Raw genomic sequence first — 21,487 nt, forward strand, 5'->3', positions numbered from 1 at the left:
GAGTTGTGAGGAGGATGCAAAGAGGCTTCAAGGGGATATAGACAGGCTAAGTGAGTGGGCAAGAACATGGCAGATGAAATATAATTTGGAAAAATGTGAAGTTATCCACTTTGGTAAGAAAAACAGAAATGCAGAGTATTTTTTTAATGGTAAGAGATTGGGAAATGTTGATGTTCAAAGGGACCTGGGTGTCCCTTTGAACATCACTGAAAGCTAACATGCAGGTGCAGCAAGCAATTAGGAAGGCAAATGGTACTTTGGCCTTTATTACAATAGAAGTAAAGATGTCTTACTGCAATTATATAGGGCCTTGGTAAGACCCCACCTGGAGTATTGTGTACAATTTTGGTCTCCTTACCTAAGAAATGATATACTTGCCATAGAGGGAGTGCAACGAATGTTCACCAGATTGATTCCTGGGATGGCGGGATTGTCATATGCGGAGAGATTGATTAGACTAGGCCTGTATCCTCTAGAGTTTAGAAGAATGAGAGGTGATCTCATTGAAACATATAAAATTCTTGCAGGGCTCGACAGGGCAGAAGCAAGGAGGATGTTTCTCCTGGCTGGGGAATCTAGAACCAGGGGTCACAGAATAACTCTTAGAATAAAGGGTAGGCCATTTAGGACTGAGATGAGGAGAAATTTCTTCACTCAGAGGGTGGTGATTCTTTGGAATTCTCTATCCCAGAGGGCTGTGGAGGCTCAGTCATTGAGTACATTCAAAACAGAGATCGATAGATTTCTAGATATTACAGGCATCAAGAGATATGAGGATGGTGCAGGAAAATGGCATTGAGTTAGATGATCAGCCATGATCTAGTTGAATAGCAGAGCAGGCTCGAGGGGCCGGTTGGCCTACTCCTGCTCCTATTTCATATGTTCTTATACTTGAGAATGTATTCTGTCATCCGATGTGAGGGGTGAAACACAGAAATATTCTTCTTTTAAGACATTCAATTTTGTATACAGATTGTGCGACACTCCTAAAGTACAGCATTCCACCCATGGCTACTTCCATTAGTTCTTTTCTCATTGTGAAGCTATGCCTTGCTCCATAATTTGCCCAAGTAAATGTAATTGTTAGGGGTCTGTAATCTAAAGAATAAAAGAAGAGGTTAACTTTTTTTATTAAATGCAGAGGGTTTTAGAACACGGAATACTCTACCGGCAACAGTAATGGAATCCAAATCCATGGAGGGGGAGGGTGAACAGCCAGTTGTCGTGGTGCATATAGGCACCAACGATATAGGTAAAAAACAGGATGAGGTCCTACAAGCTGAATTTAGGGAGTTAGGAGTTAAACTAAAGAGTAGGACCTCAAAGGTAGTAATCTCAGGATTGCTACCAGTGCCACGGGTTAGTCAGAGTAGGAATGACAGGATAGCTCAGATGAATACGTGGCTTGAGAGATGGTGCAAGCTGGAGGGATTCAAATTCCTGGGCCATTGGAACCGGTTCTGGGGGAGGTGGGACCAGTACAAATTGGACGGTCTGCATCTGGGCAGGACTGGAACCAATGTCCTAGGGGGAGTGTTTGCCAGTGCTGTTGGGGAGGGTTTAAACTAATGTGGCAGGGGGATGGGAACCGATGCAGGAAGTCAGTGGGAAATAAAGTGGTGACAGAAACAAAAGGCAGTAAGGGAGAGTGTACAGAACATGACCGGACAGATGGTCTGAGAAAGCAGGGCAAAGACCAAGGGAAGTCTAGATTAAACTGCATTTATTTCAATGCAAGAAGTCTGATGGGCAAGGCAGATGAACTCAGGGCATGGATGGGTACATGGGACTGGGATGTTATAGCTATTACTGAAACATGGCTAAGGGAGGGGCAGGACTGGCAGCTCAATGTTCCAGGGTACAGATGCTATAGGAAAGATAGAGCAGGAGGTAAGAGAGGAGGGGGAGTTGCGTTCTTGATTAGGGAGAACATCACGGCAGTAGTGAGAGGGGATATATCCGAGGGTTCGCCCACTGAGTCCATATGGGTAGAACTGAAAAATAAGAAGGGAGAGATCACTTTGATAGGATTGTACTACAGACCCCCAAATAGTCAACGGGAAATTGAGGAGCAAATATGTAAGGAGATTACAGACAGCTGCAAGAAAAATAGGGTGGTAATAGTAGGGGACTTTAACTTTCCCAACATTGACTGGGACAGCCATAGCATTAGGGGCTTGGATGGAGAGAAATTTGATGAGTGTATTCAGGAGGAATTTCTCATTCAGTATGTGGATGGCCCGACTCGAGAGGGGGCAAAACTTGACCTCCTCTTGGGAAATAAGGAAGGGCAGGTGACAGAAGTGTTAGTGAGGGATCACTTTGGGACCAGTGATCATAATTCCATTAGTTTTAAGATAGCTATGGAGAAGGATAGGTCTGGCCCAAAAGTTAAAATTCTAAATTGGGGAAAGGCCAATTTTGATGGTATTAGACAGGAACTTTCAGAAGTTGATTGGGAGAGTCTGTTGGCAGGCAAAGGGACGTCTGGTAAGTGGGAGGCTTTCAAAAGTGTGTTAACCAGGGTTCAGGGTAAGCACATTCCTTATAAAGTGAAGGGCAAGGCTGGTAGAAGTAGGGAACCTTGGATGACTCGGGAGATTGAGGCACTAGTCAAAAATAAGAAGGAGGCATATGACATGCATAGGCAGCTGGGATCAAGTGGATCCCTTGAAGAGTATAGAGATTGCCGGAGTAGAGTTAAGAGAGAAATCAGGAGGGCAAAAAGGGGATATGAGATTGCTTTGGCAGATCAGGCAAAGGTGAATCCAAAGAGCTTCTACAAATACATAAAGGGCAAAAGGGTAACTAGGGAGAGAGTAGGGCCTCTTAAGGATCAACAAGGTCATCTAAGTGCGGAACCACAAGAGATGGGTGAGATCCTGAATGAATATTTCACATCGGTATTTACGGTTGAGAAAGGCATGGATGTTAGGGAACTTGGGGAAATAAATAGTGATGTCTTGAGGAGTGTACATATTACAGAGAGGGAGGTGCTGGAAGTCTTAACGCGCATCAAGGTAGATAAATCTCCGGGACCTGATGAAATGTATCCCAGGACGTTATGGGAGGTTAGGGAGGAAATTGCGGGTCCCCTAGCAGAGATATTTGAATCATCCACCGCTACAGGTGAGGTGCCTGAAGATTGGAGGGTAGCAAATGTTGTGCCTTTGTTTAAGAAGGGCGGCAGGGAAAAGCCTGGGAACTACAGACCAGTGAGCCTGACATCTGTAGTGGGTAAGTTGTTAGAGGGTATTCTGAGGGACAGGATCTACAGGCATTTGGAGAGGCAGGGACTAATTAGGAACAGTCAGCATGGTTTTGTGAGAGGAAAATCATGTCTCACGAATTTGATTGAGTTTTTTGAAGGGGTAACCAAGAAGATAGATGAGGGCTGTGCAGTAGACGTGGTCTACATGGACTTCAGCAAAGCATTTGACAAGGTACCGCATGGTAGGTTGTTACATAAGGTTAAATCTCATGGGATCCAAGGTGAGGTAGCCAATTGGATACAAAATTGGCTTGACGACAGAAGACAGAGGGTGGTTGTCGAGGGTTGTTTTTCAAACTGGATGCCTGTGTCCAGCGGTGTGCCTCAGGGATCGGTGCTGGGTCCGCTGTTATTTGTTATTTATATTAATGATTTGGATGAGAATTTAGGAGGCATGGTTAGTAAGTTTGCAGATGACACCAAGATTGGTGGCATTGTGGACAGTGAAGAAGGTTATCTAGGATTGCAACGGGATCTTGATAAATTGGGCCAGTGGGCCGATGAATGGCAGATGGAGTTTAATTTAGATAAATGTGAGGTGATGCATTTTGGTAGATCGAATCGGGCCAGGACCTACTCCGTTAATGGTAGGGCGTTGGGGAGAGTTATAGAACAAAGAGATCTAGGAGTACAGATTCATAGCTCCTTGAAAGTGGAGTCACAGGTGGATAGGGTGGTGAAGAAGGCATTCAGCATGCTTGGTTTCATTGGTCAGAACATTGAATGCAGGAGTTGGGATGTCTTGTTGAAGTTGTACAGGGCATTGGTGAGGCCACACTTGGAGTACTGTGTACAGTTCTGGTCACCCTATTATAGAAAGGATATTATTAAACTAGAAAGAGTGCAGAAAAGATTTACTAGGATGCTACCGGGACTTGATGGTTTGACTTACAGGGAGAGGTTAGACAGACTGGGACTTTATTCCCTGGAGAGTAGGAGGTTAAGGGGTGATCTTCTAGAAGTCTATAAAATAATGAGGGGCATAGATAAGGTCGATAGTCAAAATCTTTTCCCAAAGGTAGGGGAGTCTATAACGAGGGGGCACAGATTTAAGGTGAGAGGGGAGAGATACAAAAGGATCCAGAGGGGCAATTTTTTCACTCAAAGGGTGGTGAGTGTCTGGAACGAGCTGCCAGAGGCAGTAGTAGAGGCGGGTACAATTTTGTCTTTTAAAAAGCATTTGGACAGTTACATGGGGAAGATGGGTATCGAGGGATATGGGCCAAGTGCAGGCAATTGGGACTAGCTTAGTGGTATAAACTGGGCGACATGGACATGTTGGGCCGAAGGGCCTGTTTCCATGTTGTAACTTCTATGATTCTATGATTCTATGATTGCTTTTAAAAAGTATGTAGATAGACATTTGATAAAGAAAAATTTAAAAGGACAAGGAAATGGGACTAAGTAGATGGTCTCTTTCTGGGCTGTAAAATTCTATGTTTCTGCACCATTTGTGCACCCACTATGTTTTTGAGTTTTTCTTGCTTAAATTTTGTTGCACTCCTATGACTCTCCTATCCTAGATACAATTATCATAAAACAGTCTATTTCAAAAGCTGGTCAAGTGTATGTCTCTGTTGAATTCTGTGATGGAGAGAGAACTTGTGACAATAGAAAATTAAAATTCAGTTTCTTGGCAGGCTCCTGGGTTTCAAAAGGAAAGCCAGTGATTTATGCAAAGGTATATCACCTAGACTAATCTAAATTTTCCTCACTAAATTTGATATCTTCAACAGTCAAGCGCACTTTCATTATTTTCCTGGAGTTGTAACTGCTCCCAATAAGGCTTCTGCAATGAAGCATGGGAAGGATGAAAGATGATAAAAGCCTGTACCATAGTTTCCAATCTAACTCAAGTCTGTGATAAGTGAATTTTATATATGCCTTTCTTACAAGTGAAATAATTCTGATCATTTCCCCTCTTCCCCTCCCCAAACACACAATTGGAAAAAGTGAAAATCTGTGTTTTTAAGTTTAGCTCTTGGTTCCTGTTAAGTGCAGTACATAAGATGTGCCTAGTACTAATTCATTTAAAATACCTAGAATCTCCGGGAGAGGGGATAGGATTCTCCGATCACGTGCTATAAATTAGGTGGAAACGCTGTATGTGGCTATTTGCGTTGTTTATTTAGGGTTTCCGCTGAAGTTACAGCAGGACATTGGGAGCATGCCATGGAAATTCTATCCCACTGTTTTTACCCAGCTTGTTGTATTCAATTTGAATCATGACTGTTAAGCTTAATTGTTTAAAATAAAGTATTGCCTTGTATGTCTTTCTGATGATGTGTCTTTCGCCTCTTTCCCCACAATACCCCCCCCCCCCCGACCCCGACCCCAAAAATAAAAGTCAGCAGCAGTGAAGCTTAACCTGTCTGGCAGCCATGAGGAGTCATCATTTAAGAACACCACAGCAATGAAAAGAGAGGAATCATCAACCAAGAGAGTCGGAGCAGAGAGGAACCAGGTAGGTTTTGTGAGACGAATAGCTGGGTAGAAGCAGTTCTAAGGAGAGTAATTGCCCTTCTGCCCCAACATGCAATTCCTTCCACCAAATTGACTCAGTTTTGTAATATTATGTAGAGTATGGATCTGAGGGATTCTCTTGGTTCTAATGCAATTCAGGTGCTAAAGTGTTACAGAAAAATCCTAATAAAATTATTGCAGCTTATGTTCCTTCCATTATTCAGGCTCTCTTGTTTTGATAAATGATTCAAAGGAATAATTTGCATTACAGTAATGTTTTCACAGTTCAACTCCCAATTTTCATCCTGTTAATATTTATCTCTTTAAAAAATGGAAAAAAAAAACATGTAGATTTGAATGTTTTGATGCCAATGTTAAAATCGGCCGCAGCCTAGTCTAAGCATGGTCAATTAAATTGCAATTAACTTTTCTCAAGTTACCTTTTGTGCAAATCACCACCTTCAATGTGTATCATCTCAAATCTAGTGCAGTGAAAAGAATTTCCCCAAAAAAACCACTGAGATCTATTCATTGTAGACTACATGAAAGAACAAGAGCTCATTTAAAGCAATTACACTGAAAAGGGTGACTGATACTCTCTGGGGTAGAAACTGTAGGACTGCACTAAATCATTAGTGCAGATTAGGCTCTTCTTGCTAAACTTACTTTCCATTGCATTCAGTGTTTCCTTTCGGTTTGTGTGTGTGTAAACGCATTATAGCATGATTGGTAACACCATTTTAAGCGTCTATTGCAAAATCATATTTGATGCTTGTGATGCAATATTAAGTTAGCTTGCTTTCAACAATTTAAAAAGTTATTGCACCACAATGTATACAAAATGCTTCATCTCCCATTTTTTGAAAAGCATTGTTGTAAACTGTATGTTCATGCATCAGGATGTACAGATTACTTTTCTGTAAGTCTTGCACCTCCAACATCAAATGTCCATTGCTCATTGCCAGTACCACCTTCACTTGTAGAACCAGCTCATCGTGAACTGCTGCTGTGAACCATTTTCATACCCGAAATGAAGGGAGAAAAAGTATGTGGCACATATATTACATAATATAATAGATGCTCATAGAATGAATTAATATATGTATTGCTTGTCCCCCACACTGCCAGTGAGGGATGACTGCAAGTACTCTCGCCAAGCCTAAGACTTATCTCCTCTCTAAAGAAGGGTGAGGAGGCTTTATACCATGGAAGAATTAAAGTAGAGGATCTGTAATTCCTCTGAGTTTGATGGGGATGGGACTAATGGTTTCTACCTACCATGCACCATAATTCCACCAATTTGGGTGGGGCGGGAACGGAGTTGGTCTAATAAATCTTCCCTCCATCCCATCCCATAATTCTTCACCTTGAGGTTTCGGAATTGCTCTCCGTGGGGAGGGGTTGTGCTGTAATGAAACGCCCCTCTTACCTCCAAGCCCAAAATTCCTCTGGTTGGTTGGAAGGGGTAAAGCCCTCCTGCCTCCATGGCCTCAAAATTCCTCATAGTTGAGGGGTGGGGGGGAGAGAAGAGGGTTGATCTGCCACTCCCTTCCCCAAATGGACCCTGAAACTGGTAACGTGTAAAAAGTAATCAGATTTAGCAGCAGCAATTATTCTGGCCTATGATAAGATGGTAATGCTGTATCTTCAATGATTAGTTAATGCATGTATGCATTTGCCCTCCAGTTTGTATTGTGGTCTCTGCCAGCCTGATATAACTATGAGACTGAAAGACAAGTCTTTAAAAAAGCAGTCATGTTGAGTGTGGCATGGAAAACGAGGTGACACTTGCACCAGACTTGTGGAAACAGGTCTCTTGCTTTAGCGTGACATTGTATGACACTTAGGCACCGTTATCGTGTGTGTGTGTATAAAGAGTTGTGATTTTATGAACCATGCTCATTTTTTTAGTTTAAACAAACTGGTAGGCTATAAAAGTCAATTGGATTAATGTAAACTTCGTAACACTGCACGTCAATTAAAATGGGAACTTTAATGAGATAAGAGAACAGGCAGCAAACTGCACCAGCGATTCAACTTGTGTAGTGTTTTGCAGTACAATTTTTTAAAGCTATTTCATTTTTTTAAAAAAAAACATTATTTGATGTCTTGTGCTTGTTTTATTTAGCATTCCAGTTTACCAGTTAGCACTACTTCTGTATGGGGCTCAGTAAACACCAGTCCTACCAACCAGTGGGGAACAGACATAAGCAGCGTCTGGGGTGCTCCAGATAACAAGAACACAAATGTGGGCTTCTGGGATGAGGCTGTGAAAGAAGTGGGGCCTCCGGCACGAAACCATGCCTCTAAAAGTAACAAGAACAATTCCAACCCTGGGTAAGAGAAACAATTTTTTGAATTTCAAAAATAATTGCTAGTAAAATTGATGTTATTGTACTGTAACATGATTTATATTCTGAAAAAAAATTAACTTTCACCAAGTAGAATTGCTTTCAAAACAGTATAAAATCCACTATATCTTGTGTAAAAATCTGATTTAAACGAGCAATTTGCCAAGTTTCGTGTAGGGAAATAACTGCCCGTTGGACTGACATTAGGGGTCACTGAAGACGGGTAATCTTTGAGGCAGGTTTTGCTTTTAGTTTAATATTGGCAGTCATTCAACAACAATAATATTCCGCACACCCTAATAGTTTATCCAAATCCAAGGGATGTTTGCTTCTAAGAAACCTTTAATAAGAGTCCAGTAGAGACCTTTTGCACAGTTTGTAGAAGACTCCCGTAAGTGCTTTTTCTTGTGCTATTCACACTTGTTGCTTCTGACTTTATAAACCTCTGCCAAAAATCAAAACATGGGCTCTGGACATTACTATTTTTTTTAAACCAAATGTGTGTTGACCCACGAGTTATTTAAAATGTACTTTTCATGGTGGCTTGTTCAACCTATATCAAAGTGTGGTGTTTATATTATAGATGACTGTGATCAACGTAGTTGACTGTGGAGCAGTGGTTTAATGTTAAGGCAGTTAGTTATCAAGCTTGCTTATCTATTAAACCATTGATGAACAACAATGATCCCGCCTAATCAACTTTAGTCAATGTGGAGTACAAATCTGGGTCAGAGCACTTAAGCTAGAGTTAGCAGTAATGGCGCTCTTGGGTAAGTAAATAGGATCTGTCTTTCTGTGCTACATTTACACTTATTTTGCATAGTGTGCGTGACCTTTTTTTTATATTCGTTCATGGGATGTGGGCATCGCTGGCGAGGCCGGCATTTATTGCCCATCCCTAATTGCCCTTGAGAAGGTGGTGGTGAGCCGCCGCCTTGAACCGCTGCAGTCCGTGTGGTGAAGGTACTCCCACAGTGCTGTTAGGAAGGGAGTTCCAGGATTTTGACCCAGCGACGATGAAGGAACGGCGATATATTTCCAAGTCGGGATGGTGTCACTTGGAGGGGAACGTGCAGGTGGTATTGTTTCCATGTACCTGCTGCTTTTGTCCTTCTAGGTGGTAGAGGTCGCGGGTTTGGAAGGTGCTGTCGAAGAAGCCTTGGCGAGTTGCTGCAGTGCATCCTGTGGATGGTACACACTGCAGCCACAGTGCACCGGTGGTGAAGGGAGTGAATGTTTAGGGTGGTGGATGGGGTGCCAATCAAGCGGGCTGCTTTATCCTGGATGGTGTCGAGCTTCTTGAGTGTTGTTGGAGCTGCACTCATCCAGGCAAGTGGAGGGTATTCCATCACACTCCTGACTTGTGCCTTGTAGATGGTGGAAAGGCATTGGGGAGTCAGGAGGTGAGTCACTTGCCGCAGAATACCCAGCCTCTGACCTACACTTGCAGCCACAGTATTTCTATGGCTGGTCCAGTTAAGTTTCTTTCAGAATGGGCTGTTGTACTGCTTTTCTACATTGTCATGCTGTTGCTTATGGGAGCTTAACATTTCATACTTAGAAAGGTATCTGAAGTTTCCAGTATGACTTGCTGCCACGCACCCACCCCCTCCCCTGCACCAACAAAGTTTCACTTTTTAAATCACCCTGCCAGACTCTGTTGCCGGTAATTCCCTCAGGCCGCCATAACTTGCACGTAAACACCAAACGCACCACGTAAATGGTGTTTCCAATCTTCCATCAGTATTATGGCAGCCAGTCGAGAAAACCCCGAGGAAATTCACAGCACGTATGTTTAAAGTCTGGTCTATTTAATTTTTTATAAAAACCAAAACCCTGATTATTTCTTTGCACAAGATTTAATACAAAACAATTTGCTGCTATTTCAGAAAGTCACGTGGAGTTCAGAACAAACCAAATAAGAAGGCTGAAGAGGAAGAAAAGCTTATGAAGTTGTTTCAGGGTGTGAACAAGACACAGGATGGATTTACCTTGTGGTGTGAACAAATGTTGCATGTTCTCAATACAGCTAACAACTTAGATGGTAAGAACCAGTTTGCACAGTTAACTTTTGCCCCCCCCCCCCTCAACTTTAAACATCTTTTTAAAAGTGCACAAACATGCCATCAGTAGTACACCGACTTATAAGCAATCTAGTTTCGCAAAGGGTTTAATGATAGCTGGGTGGAAGAAGTACCTTCTAAAGGTAACTTCTCTTCTCTCTATGGAGGAGTTGAGTGCTAATATTGTCCAAATGGACAAGAACACTACCAGTATTTGCAAGCCCGTTACTTCAACGTGGCAACCATCTAGCATTTTTTCAGGATCTATTTTCACTTCATCCTCCTGTGTACTGACTCGAGTAACTCTAGAACACTTTAGTCCATCTCTGTGTACTGCACCATGCTTTATTTATCGATCATATCCACAGCTGAACCAAGTCAAAGGACCTCAAATACTGTGCACAAAAGCCACAAGCGACTGTGGTAAAGCTATCAATTAAAATTACATTCTTCCCTTATAAACACTTCGTAAGTCAAAAAGTAATTGTATGCATGGCCTAAATATGATACATGGAGAGAGTGACTACCAGGATAAACCACTTTCTGGGGCAGTCCTATAATCTCCAACAAGCCTGCATCCTTTGAGTTAGGTATGAATTTGATAAGTATAACTCACTTATTTTTGTTAATCTTTCTTATAATATAATGCATTTATACTGAAAGCTCAGATTGATGGATTATTTGCTTTACAGTTTCTGACCGTTAATCTAATTCTTATTCCCTTAGCTCTGACGATTTTCCAATCTAGATACTATTGCTCTGTTTTCACAATCCAAAGATAGAAGTCTGTGGCTATGTGCCATGTTTAAGACTTTTTTTTACATGCATAAAAATAAGTTTACTGCTGAATAAATTTCTAGAGTATCGTTGAAGAAATGAATGTTGAATATGTTGATCCTAAAGTTTACTTAAAATAATATATATCCTCCTTCACTGCCAAAAATAAAATAGGGATCAAGATAAAGAATACAGGTCCATTTAGGATTTCAAGTATGACGCAGCTAATGTTGCAGTATTTATACAGAAATGCATCCAACTTTCTCTAAATATCAACTTATGTTTATCCTTCTGTAGTCCCTACATTCGTCTCATTTTTGAAAGAAGTTGACTCTGCCTATGAAGTTCATGACTATGTCCGAGCTTACCTTGGTGACACCCCAGAAACAAAGGAATTTGCGAAGCAGTTTCTAGACCGACGTGCCAAACAAAAAGCCAGTCAGCAACGCCAACAGCAACAGCAGCAACTACAGCAACAGCAGGTTGGTGTATGAAATATTACAAATAAAATAGTATGGGTTATTGTACCTATACATTGACAGTTAATCAGTCACCTAATTACTTACCGCCTTACCAAGCTAGCTGGTTGTTAGTTGAACAGAGCATTACATTGTGCTCGTGAAGCTGAAATTAGATTTTAATTATACGTTGCATGATTCTATTAAGTTTCTTTTTTAAGTATCTATACTGTCTCCCAGTCTGGTTGTTGCCCCTGGTATGGACCCCATCTTCACTCCCTCAAGTCCAACCAGACTTGTGTGTATCTGTTGAACAACTGGCACAGCCATCCATGAACCAGATCTGGCTGGACGCAATCAAGCGTTACCAAGCTTCATTATCCGCTGCCAAAACAGCCCGCTATTCCAGGATTACCCTGGAGAGCAATGATAATCTCCTTAAACACCCTCACCAACAAGTGCTATCAGCTCACGGACTTCTTTGTCGCCAAGATAGAGACCATCTGTTTATTTGCCTCTGATTTTCTTTATTATTATTCTCTCTCTCTCCCCTCCGTGTCGCTCTCTCTCTCGCCCCTCTGTCTCTCTCTCGCCCCTCTGTCTCTCTCTCGCCCCTCTGTCTCTCTCTCGCCCCTCTGTCTCTCTCTCGCCCCTCTGTCTCTCTCTCGCCCCTCTGTCTCTCTCTCGCCCCTCTGTCTCTCTCTCGCCCCTCTGTCTCTCTCTCGCCCCTCTCTCTCTCTCGCCCCTCTGTCTCTCTCTCGCCCCTCTGTCTCTCTCTCGCCCCTCTGTCTCTCTCTCGCCCCTCTGTCTCTCTCTCGCCCCTCTGTCTCTCTCTCGCCCCTCTGTCTCTCTCTCGCCCCTCTGTCTCTCTCTCGCCCCTCTGTCTCTCTCTCGCCCCTCTGTCTCTCTCTCGCCCCTCTGTCTCTCTCTCGCCCCTCTGTCTCTCTCTCGCCCCTCTGTCTCTCTCTCGCCCCTCTGTCTCTCTCTCGCCCCTCTGTCTCTCTCTCGCCCCTCTGTCTCTCTCTCGCCCCTCTGTCTCTCTCTCGCCCCTCTGTCTCTCTCTCGCCCCTCTGTCTCTCTCTCGCCCCTCTGTCTCTCTCTCGCCCCTCTGTCTCTCTCTCGCCCCTCTGTCTCTCTCTCGCCCCTCTGTCTCTCTCTCGCCCCTCTGTCTCTCTCTCGCCCCTCTGTCTCTCTCTCGCCCCTCTGTCTCTCTCTCGCCCCTCTGTCTCTCTCTCGCCCCTCTGTCTCTCTCTCGCCCCTCTGTCTCTCTCTCGCCCCTCTGTCTCTCTCTCGCCCCTCTGTCTCTCTCTCGCCCCTCTGTCTCTCTCTCGCCCCTCTGTCTCTCTCTCGCCCCTCTGTCTCTCTCTCGCCCCTCTGTCTCTCTCTCGCCCCTCTGTCTCTCTCTCGCCCCTCTGTCTCTCTCTCGCCCCTCTGTCTCTCTCTCGCCCCTCTGTCTCTCTCTCGCCCCTCTGTCTCTCTCTCGCCCCTCTGTCTCTCTCTCGCCCCTCTGTCTCTCTCTCGCCCCTCTGTCTCTCTCTCGCCGCTCTGTCTCTCTCTCGCCGCTCTGTCTCTCTCTCGCCGCTCTGTCTCTCTCTCGCCGCTCTGTCTCTCTCTCGCCCCTCTGTCTCTCTCTCGCCCCTCTGTCTCTCTCTCGCCCCTCTGTCTCTCTCTCGCCCCTCTGTCTCTCTCTCGCCCCTCTGTCTCTCTCTCGCCCCTCTGTCTCTCTCTCGCCCCTCTGTCTCTCTCTCGCCCCTCTGTCTCTCTCTCGCCCCTCTCTCTCTCTCTCGCCCCTCTCTCTCTCTCTCGCCCCTCTCTCTCTCTCTCGCCCCTCTCTCTCTCTCTCGCCCCTCTCTCTCTCTCTCGCCCCTCTCTCTCTCTCTCGCCCCTCTCTCTCTCGCCCCTCTCTCTCTCTCTCGCCCCTCTCGCTCTCTCTCGCCCTCGCGCTCTCTCTCGCCCCTCGCGCTCTCTCTCGCCCCTCGCGCTCTCTCTCGCCCCTCGCGCTCTCTCTCGCCCCCTCGCGCTCTCTCTCGCCCCCCTCGCGCTCTCTCTCGCCCCCCTCGCGCTCTCTCTCTCGCCCCCCTCGCGCGCTCTCTCGCCACCCTCGCGCTCTCTCTCGCCCCCCTCGCGCTCTCTCTCGCCCCCCTCGCGCTCTCTCTCGCCCCCCTCGCGCTCTCTCTCGCCCCCCTCGCGCTCTCTCTCGCCCCCCTCGCGCTCTCTCTCGCCCCCCTCGCGCTCTCTCTCGCCCCCCTCGCGCTCTCTCTCGCCCCCCTCGCGCTCTCTCTCGCCCCCCTCGCGCTCTCTCTCGCCCCCCTCGCGCTCTCTCTCGCCCCCCTCGCGCTCTCTCTCGCCCCCCTCGCGCTCTCTCTCGCCCCCCTCGCGCTCTCTCTCGCCCCCCTCGCGCTCTCTCTCGCCCCCCTCGCGCTCTCTCTCTGCCCCCCTCGCGCTCTCTCTCTGCCCCCCTCGCGCTCTCTCTCTGCCCCCCTCGCGCTCTCTCTCTGCCCCCCTCGCGCTCTCTCTCTGCCCCCCTCGCGCTCTCTCTCTGCCCCCCTCGCGCTCTCTCTCTGCCCCCCTCGCGCTCTCTCTCTGCCCCCCTCGCGCTCTCTCTCTGCCCCCCTCGCGCTCTCTCTCTGCCCCCCTCGCGCTCTCTCTCTGCCCCCCTCGCGCTCTCTCTCTGCCCCCCTCGCGCTCTCTCTCTGCCCCCCTCGCGCTCTCTCTCTGCCCCCCTCGCGCTCTCTCTCTGCCCCCCTCGCGCTCTCTCTCTGCCCCCCTCGCGCTCTCTCTCTGCCCCCCTCGCGCTCTCTCTCTGCCCCCCTCGCGCTCTCTCTCTGCCCCCCTCGCGCTCTCTCTCTGCCCCCCTCGCGCGCTCTCTCTGCCCCCCTCGCGCGCTCTCTCTGCCCCCCTCGCGCGCTCTCTCTGCCCCCCTCGCGCGCTCTCTCTGCCCCCCTCGCGCGCTCTCTCTGCCCCCCTCGCGCGCTCTCTCTGCCCCCCTCGCGCGCTCTCTCTGCCCCCCTCGCGCGCTCTCTCTGCCCCCCTCGCGCGCTCTCTCTGCCCCCCTCGCGCGCTCTCTCTGCCCCCCTCGCGCGCTCTCTCTGCCCCCCTCGCGCGCTCTCTCTGCCCCCCTCGCGCGCTCTCTCTGCCCCCCTCGCGCGCTCTCTCTGCCCCCCTCGCGCGCTCTCTCTGCCCCCCTCGCGCGCTCTCTCTGCCCCCCTCGCGCGCTCTCTCTGCCCCCCTCGCGCGCTCTCTCTGCCCCCCTCGCGCGCTCTCTCTGCCCCCCTCGCGCGCTCTCTCTGCCCCCCTCGCGCGCTCTCTCTGCCCCCCTCGCGCGCTCTCTCTGCCCCCCTCGCGCGCTCTCTCTGCCCCCCTCGCGCGCTCTCTCTGCCCCCCTCGCGCGCTCTCTCTGCCCCCCTCGCGCGCTCTCTCTGCCCCCCTCGCGCGCTCTCTCTGCCCCCCTCGCGCGCTCTCTCTGCCCCCCTCGCGCGCTCTCTCTGCCCCCCTCGCGCGCTCTCTCTGCCCCCCTCGCGCGCTCTCTCTGCCCCCCTCGCGCGCTCTCTCTGCCCCCCTCGCGCGCTCTCTCTGCCCCCCTCGCGCGCTCTCTCTGCCCCCCTCGCGCGCTCTCTCTGCCCCCCTCGCGCGCTCTCTCTGCCCCCCTCGCGCGCTCTCTCTGCCCCCCTCGCGCGCTCTCTCTGCCCCCCTCGCGCGCTCTCTCTGCCCCCCTCGCGCGCTCTCTCTGCCCCCCTCGCGCGCTCTCTCTGCCCCCCTCGCGCGCTCTCTCTGCCCCCCTCGCGCGCTCTCTCTGCCCCCCTCGCGCGCTCTCTCTGCCCCCCTCGCGCGCTCTCTCTGCCCCCCTCGCGCGCTCTCTCTGCCCCCCTCGCGCGCTCTCTCTGCCCCCCTCGCGCGCTCTCTCTGCCCCCCTCGCGCGCTCTCTCTGCCCCCCTCGCGCGCTCTCTCTGCCCCCCTCGCGCGCTCTCTCTGCCCCCCTCGCGCGCTCTCTCTGCCCCCCTCGCGCGCTCTCTCTGCCCCCCTCGCGCGCTCTCTCTGCCCCCCTCGCGCGCTCTCTCTGCCCCCCTCGCGCGCTCTCTCTGCCCCCCTCGCGCGCTCTCTCTGCCCCCCTCGCGCGCTCTCTCTGCCCCCCTCGCGCGCTCTCTCTGCCCCCCTCGCGCGCTCTCTCTGCCCCCCTCGCGCGCTCTCTCTGCCCCCCTCGCGCGCTCTCTCTGCCCCCCTCGCGCGCTCTCTCTGCCCCCCTCGCGCGCTCTCTCTGCCCCCCTCGCGCGCTCTCTCTGCCCCCCTCGCGCGCTCTCTCTGCCCCCCTCGCGCGCTCTCTCTGCCCCCCTCGCGCGCTCTCTCTGCCCCCCTCGCGCGCTCTCTCTGCCCCCCTCGCGCGCTCTCTCTGCCCCCCTCGCGCGCTCTCTCTGCCCCCCTCGCGCGCTCTCTCTGCCCCCCTCGCGCGCTCTCTCTGCCCCCCTCGCGCGCTCTCTCTGCCCCCCTCGCGCGCTCTCTCTGCCCCCCTCGCGCGCTCTCTCTGCCCCCCTCGCGCGCTCTCTCTGCCCCCCTCGCGCGCTCTCTCTGCCCCCCTCGCGCGCTCTCTCTGCCCCCCTCGCGCGCTCTCTCTGCCCCCCTCGCGCGCTCTCTCTGCCCCCCTCGCGCGCTCTCTCTGCCCCCCTCGCGCGCTCTCTCTGCCCCCCTCGCGCGCTCTCTCTGCCCCCCTCGCGCGCTCTCTCTGCCCCCCTCGCGCGCTCTCTCTGCCCCCTCGCGCGCTCTCTCTGCCCCCCTCGCGCGCTCTCTCTGCCCCCCTCGCGCGCTCTCTCTGCCCCCCTCGCGCGCTCTCTCTGCCCCCCTCGCGCGCTCTCTCTGCCCCCCTCGCGCGCTCTCTCTGCCCCCCTCGCGCGCTCTCTCTGCCCCCCTCGCGCGCTCTCTCTGCCCCCCTCGCGCGCTCTCTCTGCCCCCCTCGCGCGCTCTCTCTGCCCCCCTCGCGCGCTCTCTCTGCCCCCCTCGCGCGCTCTCTCTGCCCCCCTCGCGCGCTCTCTCTGCCCCCCTCGCGCGCTCTCTCTGCCCCCCTCGCGCGCTCTCTCTGCCCCCCTCGCGCGCTCTCTCTGCCCCCCTCGCGCGCTCTCTCTGCCCCCCTCGCGCGCTCTCTCTGCCCCCCTCGCGCGCTCTCTCTGCCCCCCTCGCGCGCTCTCTCTGCCCCCCTCGCGCGCTCTCTCTGCCCCCCTCGCGCGCTCTCTCTGCCCCCCTCGCGCGCTCTCTCTGCCCCCCTCGCGCGCTCTCTCTGCCCCCCTCGCGCGCTCTCTCTGCCCCCCTCGCGCGCTCTCTCTGCCCCCCTCGCGCGCTCTCTCTGCCCCCCTCGCGCGCTCTCTCTGCCCCCCTCGCGCGCTCTCTCTGCCCCCCTCGCGCGCTCTCTCTGCCCCCCTCGCGCGCTCTCTCTGCCCCCCTCGCGCGCTCTCTCTGCCCCCCTCGCGCGCTCTCTCTGCCCCCCTCGCGCGCTCTCTCTGCCCCCCTCGCGCGCTCTCTCTGCCCCCCTCGCGCGCTCTCTCTGCCCCCCTCGCGCGCTCTCTCTGCCCCCCTCGCGCGCTCTCTCTGCCCCCCTCGCGCGCTCTCTCTGCCCCCCTCGCGCGCTCTCTCTGCCCCCCTCGCGCGCTCTCTCTGCCCCCTCGCGCGCTCTCTCTGCCCCCCTCGCGCGCTCTCTCTGCCCCCCTCGCGCGCTCTCTCTGCCCCCCTCGCGCGCTCTCTCTGCCCCCCTCGCGCGCTCTCTCTGCCCCCCTCGCGCGCTCTCTCTGCCCCCCTCGCGCGCTCTCTCTGCCCCCCTCGCGCGCTCTCTCTGCCCCCCTCGCGCGCTCTCTCTGCCCCCCTCGCGCGCTCTCTCTGCCCCCCTCGCGCGCTCTCTCTGCCCCCCTCGCGCGCTCTCTCTGCCCCCCTCGCGCGCTCTCTCTGCCCCCCTCGCGCGCTCTCTCTGCCCCCCTCGCGCGCTCTCTCTGCCCCCCTCGCGCGCTCTCTCTGCCCCCCTCGCGCGCTCTCTCTGCCCCCCTCGCGCGCTCTCTCTGCCCCCCTCGCGCGCTCTCTCTGCCCCCCTCGCGCGCTCTCTCTGCCCCCCTCGCGCGCTCTCTCTGCCCCCCTCGCGCGCTCTCTCTGCCCCCCTCGCGCGCTCTCTCTGCCCCCCTCGCGCGCTCTCTCTGCCCCCCTCGCGCGCTCTCTCTGCCCCCCTCGCGCGCTCTCTCTGCCCCCCTCGCGCGCTCTCTCTGCCCCCCTCGCGCGCTCTCTCTGCCCCCCTCGCGCGCTCTCTCTGCCCCCCTCGCGCGCTCTCTCTGCCCCCCTCGCGCGCTCTCTCTGCCCCCCTCGCGCGCTCTCTCTGCCCCCCTCGCGCGCTCTCTCTGCCCCCCTCGCGCGCTCTCTCTGCCCCCCTCGCGCGCTCTCTCTGCCCCCCTCGCGCGCTCTCTCTGCCCCCCTCGCGCGCTCTCTCTGCCCCCCTCGCGCGCTCTCTCTGCCCCCCTCGCGCGCTCTCTCTGCCCCCCTCGCGCGCTCTCTCTGCCCCCCTCGCGCGCTCTCTCTGCCCCCCTCGCGCGCTCTCTCTGCCCCCCTCGCGCGCTCTCTCTGCCCCCCTCGCGCGCTCTCTCTGCCCCCCTCGCGCGCTCTCTCTGCCCCCCTCGCGCGCTCTCTCTGCCCCCCTCGCGCGCTCTCTCTGCCCCCTCGCGCGCTCTCTCTGCCCCCCTCGCGCGCTCTCTCTGCCCCCCTCGCGCGCTCTCTCTGCCCCCCTCGCGCGCTCTCTCTGCCCCCCTCGCGCGCTCTCTCTGCCCCCCTCGCGCGCTCTCTCTGCCCCCCTCGCGCGCTCTCTCTGCCCCCCTCGCGCGCTCTCTCTGCCCCCCTCGCGCGCTCTCTCTGCCCCCTCGCGCGCTCTCTCTGCCCCCCTCGCGCGCTCTCTCTGCCCCCCTCGCGCGCTCTCTCTGCCCCCCTCGCGCGCTCTCTCTGCCCCCCTCGCGCGCTCTCTCTGCCCCCCTCGCGCGCTCTCTCTGCCCCCCTCGCGCGCTCTCTCTGCCCCCTCGCGCGCTCTCTCTGCCCCCCTCGCGCGCTCTCTCTGCCCCCCTCGCGCGCTCTCTCTGCCCCCCTCGCGCGCTCTCTCTGCCCCCTCGCGCGCTCTCTCTGCCCCCCTCGCGCGCTCTCTCTGCCCCCCTCGCGCGCTCTCTCTGCCCCCCTCGCGCGCTCTCTCTGCCCCCCTCGCGCGCTCTCTCTGCCCCCCTCGCGCGCTCTCTCTGCCCCCCTCGCGCGCTCTCTCTGCCCCCCTCGCGCGCTCTCTCTGCCCCCCTCGCGCGCTCTCTCTGCCCCCCTCGCGCGCTCTCTCTGCCCCCCTCGCGCGCTCTCTCTGCCCCCCTCGCGCGCTCTCTCTGCCCCCCTCGCGCGCTCTCTCTGCCCCCTCGCGCGCTCTCTCTGCCCCCCTCGCGCGCTCTCTCTGCCCCCCTCGCGCGCTCTCTCTGCCCCCCTCGCGCGCTCTCTCTGCCCCCCTCGCGCGCTCTCTCTGCCCCCCTCGCGCGCTCTCTCTGCCCCCTCGCGCGCTCTCTCTGCCCCCCTCGCGCGCTCTCTCTGCCCCCCTCGCGCGCTCTCTCTGCCCCCCTCGCGCGCTCTCTCTGCCCCCCTCGCGCGCTCTCTCTGCCCCCCTCGCGCGCTCTCTCTGCCCCCCTCGCGCGCTCTCTCTGCCCCCCTCGCGCGCTCTCTCTGCCCCCCTCGCGCGCTCTCTCTGCCCCCCTCGCGCGCTCTCTCTGCCCCCCTCGCGCGCTCTCTCTGCCCCCCTCGCGCGCTCTCTCTGCCCCCCTCGCGCGCTCTCTCTGCCCCCTCGCGCGCTCTCTCTGCCCCCCTCGCGCGCTCTCTCTGCCCCCCCTCGCGCGCTCTCGCGTGTACGCGAGCTCTGCCCACCCTCCCGTATCTTACAACTGACATTTTCTTTGACGGCGTTATACCTCCTTCAACCTTTCACATGGTCGACCTCACAATCCCCCTTCAGCACCTCTCCTCCGTTGTCCAGCTCAGTGGGACTGCCCTCACTTGGTTCCACTCTTATCTCATCCGATCATAGCCAGAGCGTCTCCAGCAATGGCATCTTCCAGTCCACACGCTAAGGATCTATTCTTGGCTTCCTTCTCTTCCTCAACTACATATTGTCTCTTGGTGACACCAACTGCAGACCTAGGATCATCTTCCACATTTACGCTAATGACACCAAGCTGTACCTCTTCACCACCTCTCTCTACACCTCCACTGCCTCTGTGCTATCATGCTGCTTATCCAATATCCAGTCTTGGATGAGCTGCAGCTAAACATTGGGAAGAGTGAGCCATTATCTTTATGCCCTGCCACAAACTCCATACCGTTGCAAACGATTCCATCTGCTCCCCACTTACTGTCTCTGGCATAACCAGTCTGTTCACAACCTCGGCATTCTATTCAATCCCAACCTGAGCTTCTGACCCCATCACAAAGATCACGTACTTCCACCTCAGTAACATCGCGTGCCTCCATCTCTGTTTCATCTCATTTGCCACTGAAACTTTTATCGCTGCCTTTGCCACCTCCAGACTCAATAATTCCAAAGCTGTCTTGACCAGCCTCCCAGTCTTCACCCTCTGTAAACTTCAACTCATCCCTAACTCTACTGCCCATATCCTATCCTACACAAAGTCCTTTTCACCAGCACCCCTGTCGTTGACCAATCCTGGCTCCTGTTTCCCAAACACCTTAAATTTAAAATTCTGATTGTTGTGTTTAAATCCCTACGTGGCTTTGCTCCTCCTTAATCTCATCCAGCCTTACAACTCTTTCCCCACCCCAATTCCTGTGTACACTCTGTTCTACTGACTATGATGTGTTGTGCATCTCTTCCTCCCTTACCCTCCACCATCGGTCTTCACCGTGCCTTCAGTCACCTAGGTCCCACACTCTAGAATCCCCTTTGCCTCTACCTCCCTCTCCTTTCAAGACCTGTCTTAAAACTACTTCTTTGACCAAGCTTTTGGTCACCCTAATACCTCCTCCTTTGGCTCAACATCCATTTTTTGATTATGCTTCTGAGAAGTGCTTTGGGGTGTTTTTCTATGTTAAAGGCACTATGAATGCCAGTTGTTGTTATCTGACACAACAATATGAATGAGCTATATTACAAACATTTAAAAATCGACTAGGATACCGCATAAGAATAGACGTAAGATGTCAGCCAAGGCTCAGTGGTAGCACTCTCACCTCTTGAGTCAAAAGGTTGTGGGTTCAAGTTCCATTGCAGAGACTTGAGCACAAAAATCTAGACTGACACTCCAGTGCAGTACTGAGGGAGTGCTGCACTGTCAGAGGTGCCGTCTTTTGGATGAGGCGTTAAATCTGCTCTCCTTGATAGACATAAAAGATCTCATAGCACTATTTTGAAGAAAAGCAGAGGAGTTCTTCCTGGTGTCCTGGCCAATATTTATCACTCAATCAACACCACTTAAAAAAAACAGATGATCTGGTCATTATCACATTGTTGTTTTTGGAACCTTGCTGTATGCAAATTGGCTACCGCATTTCCTATATTACAACTGTGACTTCACTTCAAAAGTACTTCATTGGCTGTTAAGAGCTTTGGGACATTCTGATGTCATGAAAGGCGCTGTATAAATGCAAGTTCTTTCTTTAATACTTTTAGTTGAAGTTACTTGAATTTCAGTCATTTTAAAATTAAATTTTCTTCATAGCAACTTCTCACAGGATTTTATTGCGTATAAAGCAAAATAAAAGTTGATTGCAAAATTAACACAATACCACACTCTAATTACAAGCATAATTTCACGAGTTTAAATAGTTTTGGTCAGAAGTGTCTCCTTCCCCCTGTTCACAGCAGTCAGCATAATGTGATTTATTTTGGCAATAGTTGATTTTTTTTTAAAAAGCAATATTTTGCAGTACCATTAATCCTGTAATTTTCCACTTGTTGATTTCTGCAGAAAGGGGAGAAAAAGAATGCTGGGCTTCAACAGAAGGGGAATGTTGATAAAATATTTAGTGAACTTGTTGAAATAGAAAAAATGTACAAAAATTCCAAATTAGACACACTCAAAGGGGGAAAAATCTAAGAAATCAAAAAAGGTTATT

At 52.9% G+C, this 21,487-nt stretch overlaps 1 protein-coding gene across 1 annotated transcript in view; it reads left to right on the forward strand.

Moving 5' to 3' along the window:
* The window catches only part of LOC137331586 (GRB10-interacting GYF protein 2-like), a 156,479-nt gene that overhangs the window by 117,970 nt on the left and 17,022 nt on the right, over positions 1-21,487 (forward strand). Inside the window, exons 25-28 of the mRNA XM_067995474.1 lie at positions 5,619-5,735; positions 7,863-8,071; positions 9,975-10,129; positions 11,223-11,413. Of these exons, the coding sequence (XP_067851575.1) occupies positions 5,619-5,735; positions 7,863-8,071; positions 9,975-10,129; positions 11,223-11,413 (672 nt within the window). The remainder of the gene's footprint in view (positions 1-5,618; positions 5,736-7,862; positions 8,072-9,974; positions 10,130-11,222; positions 11,414-21,487) is intronic.

Source organism: Heptranchias perlo, chromosome 13 (genome assembly GCF_035084215.1).
Source record: "Heptranchias perlo isolate sHepPer1 chromosome 13, sHepPer1.hap1, whole genome shotgun sequence".
Lineage (NCBI taxonomy): Eukaryota > Metazoa > Chordata > Chondrichthyes > Hexanchiformes > Hexanchidae > Heptranchias > Heptranchias perlo.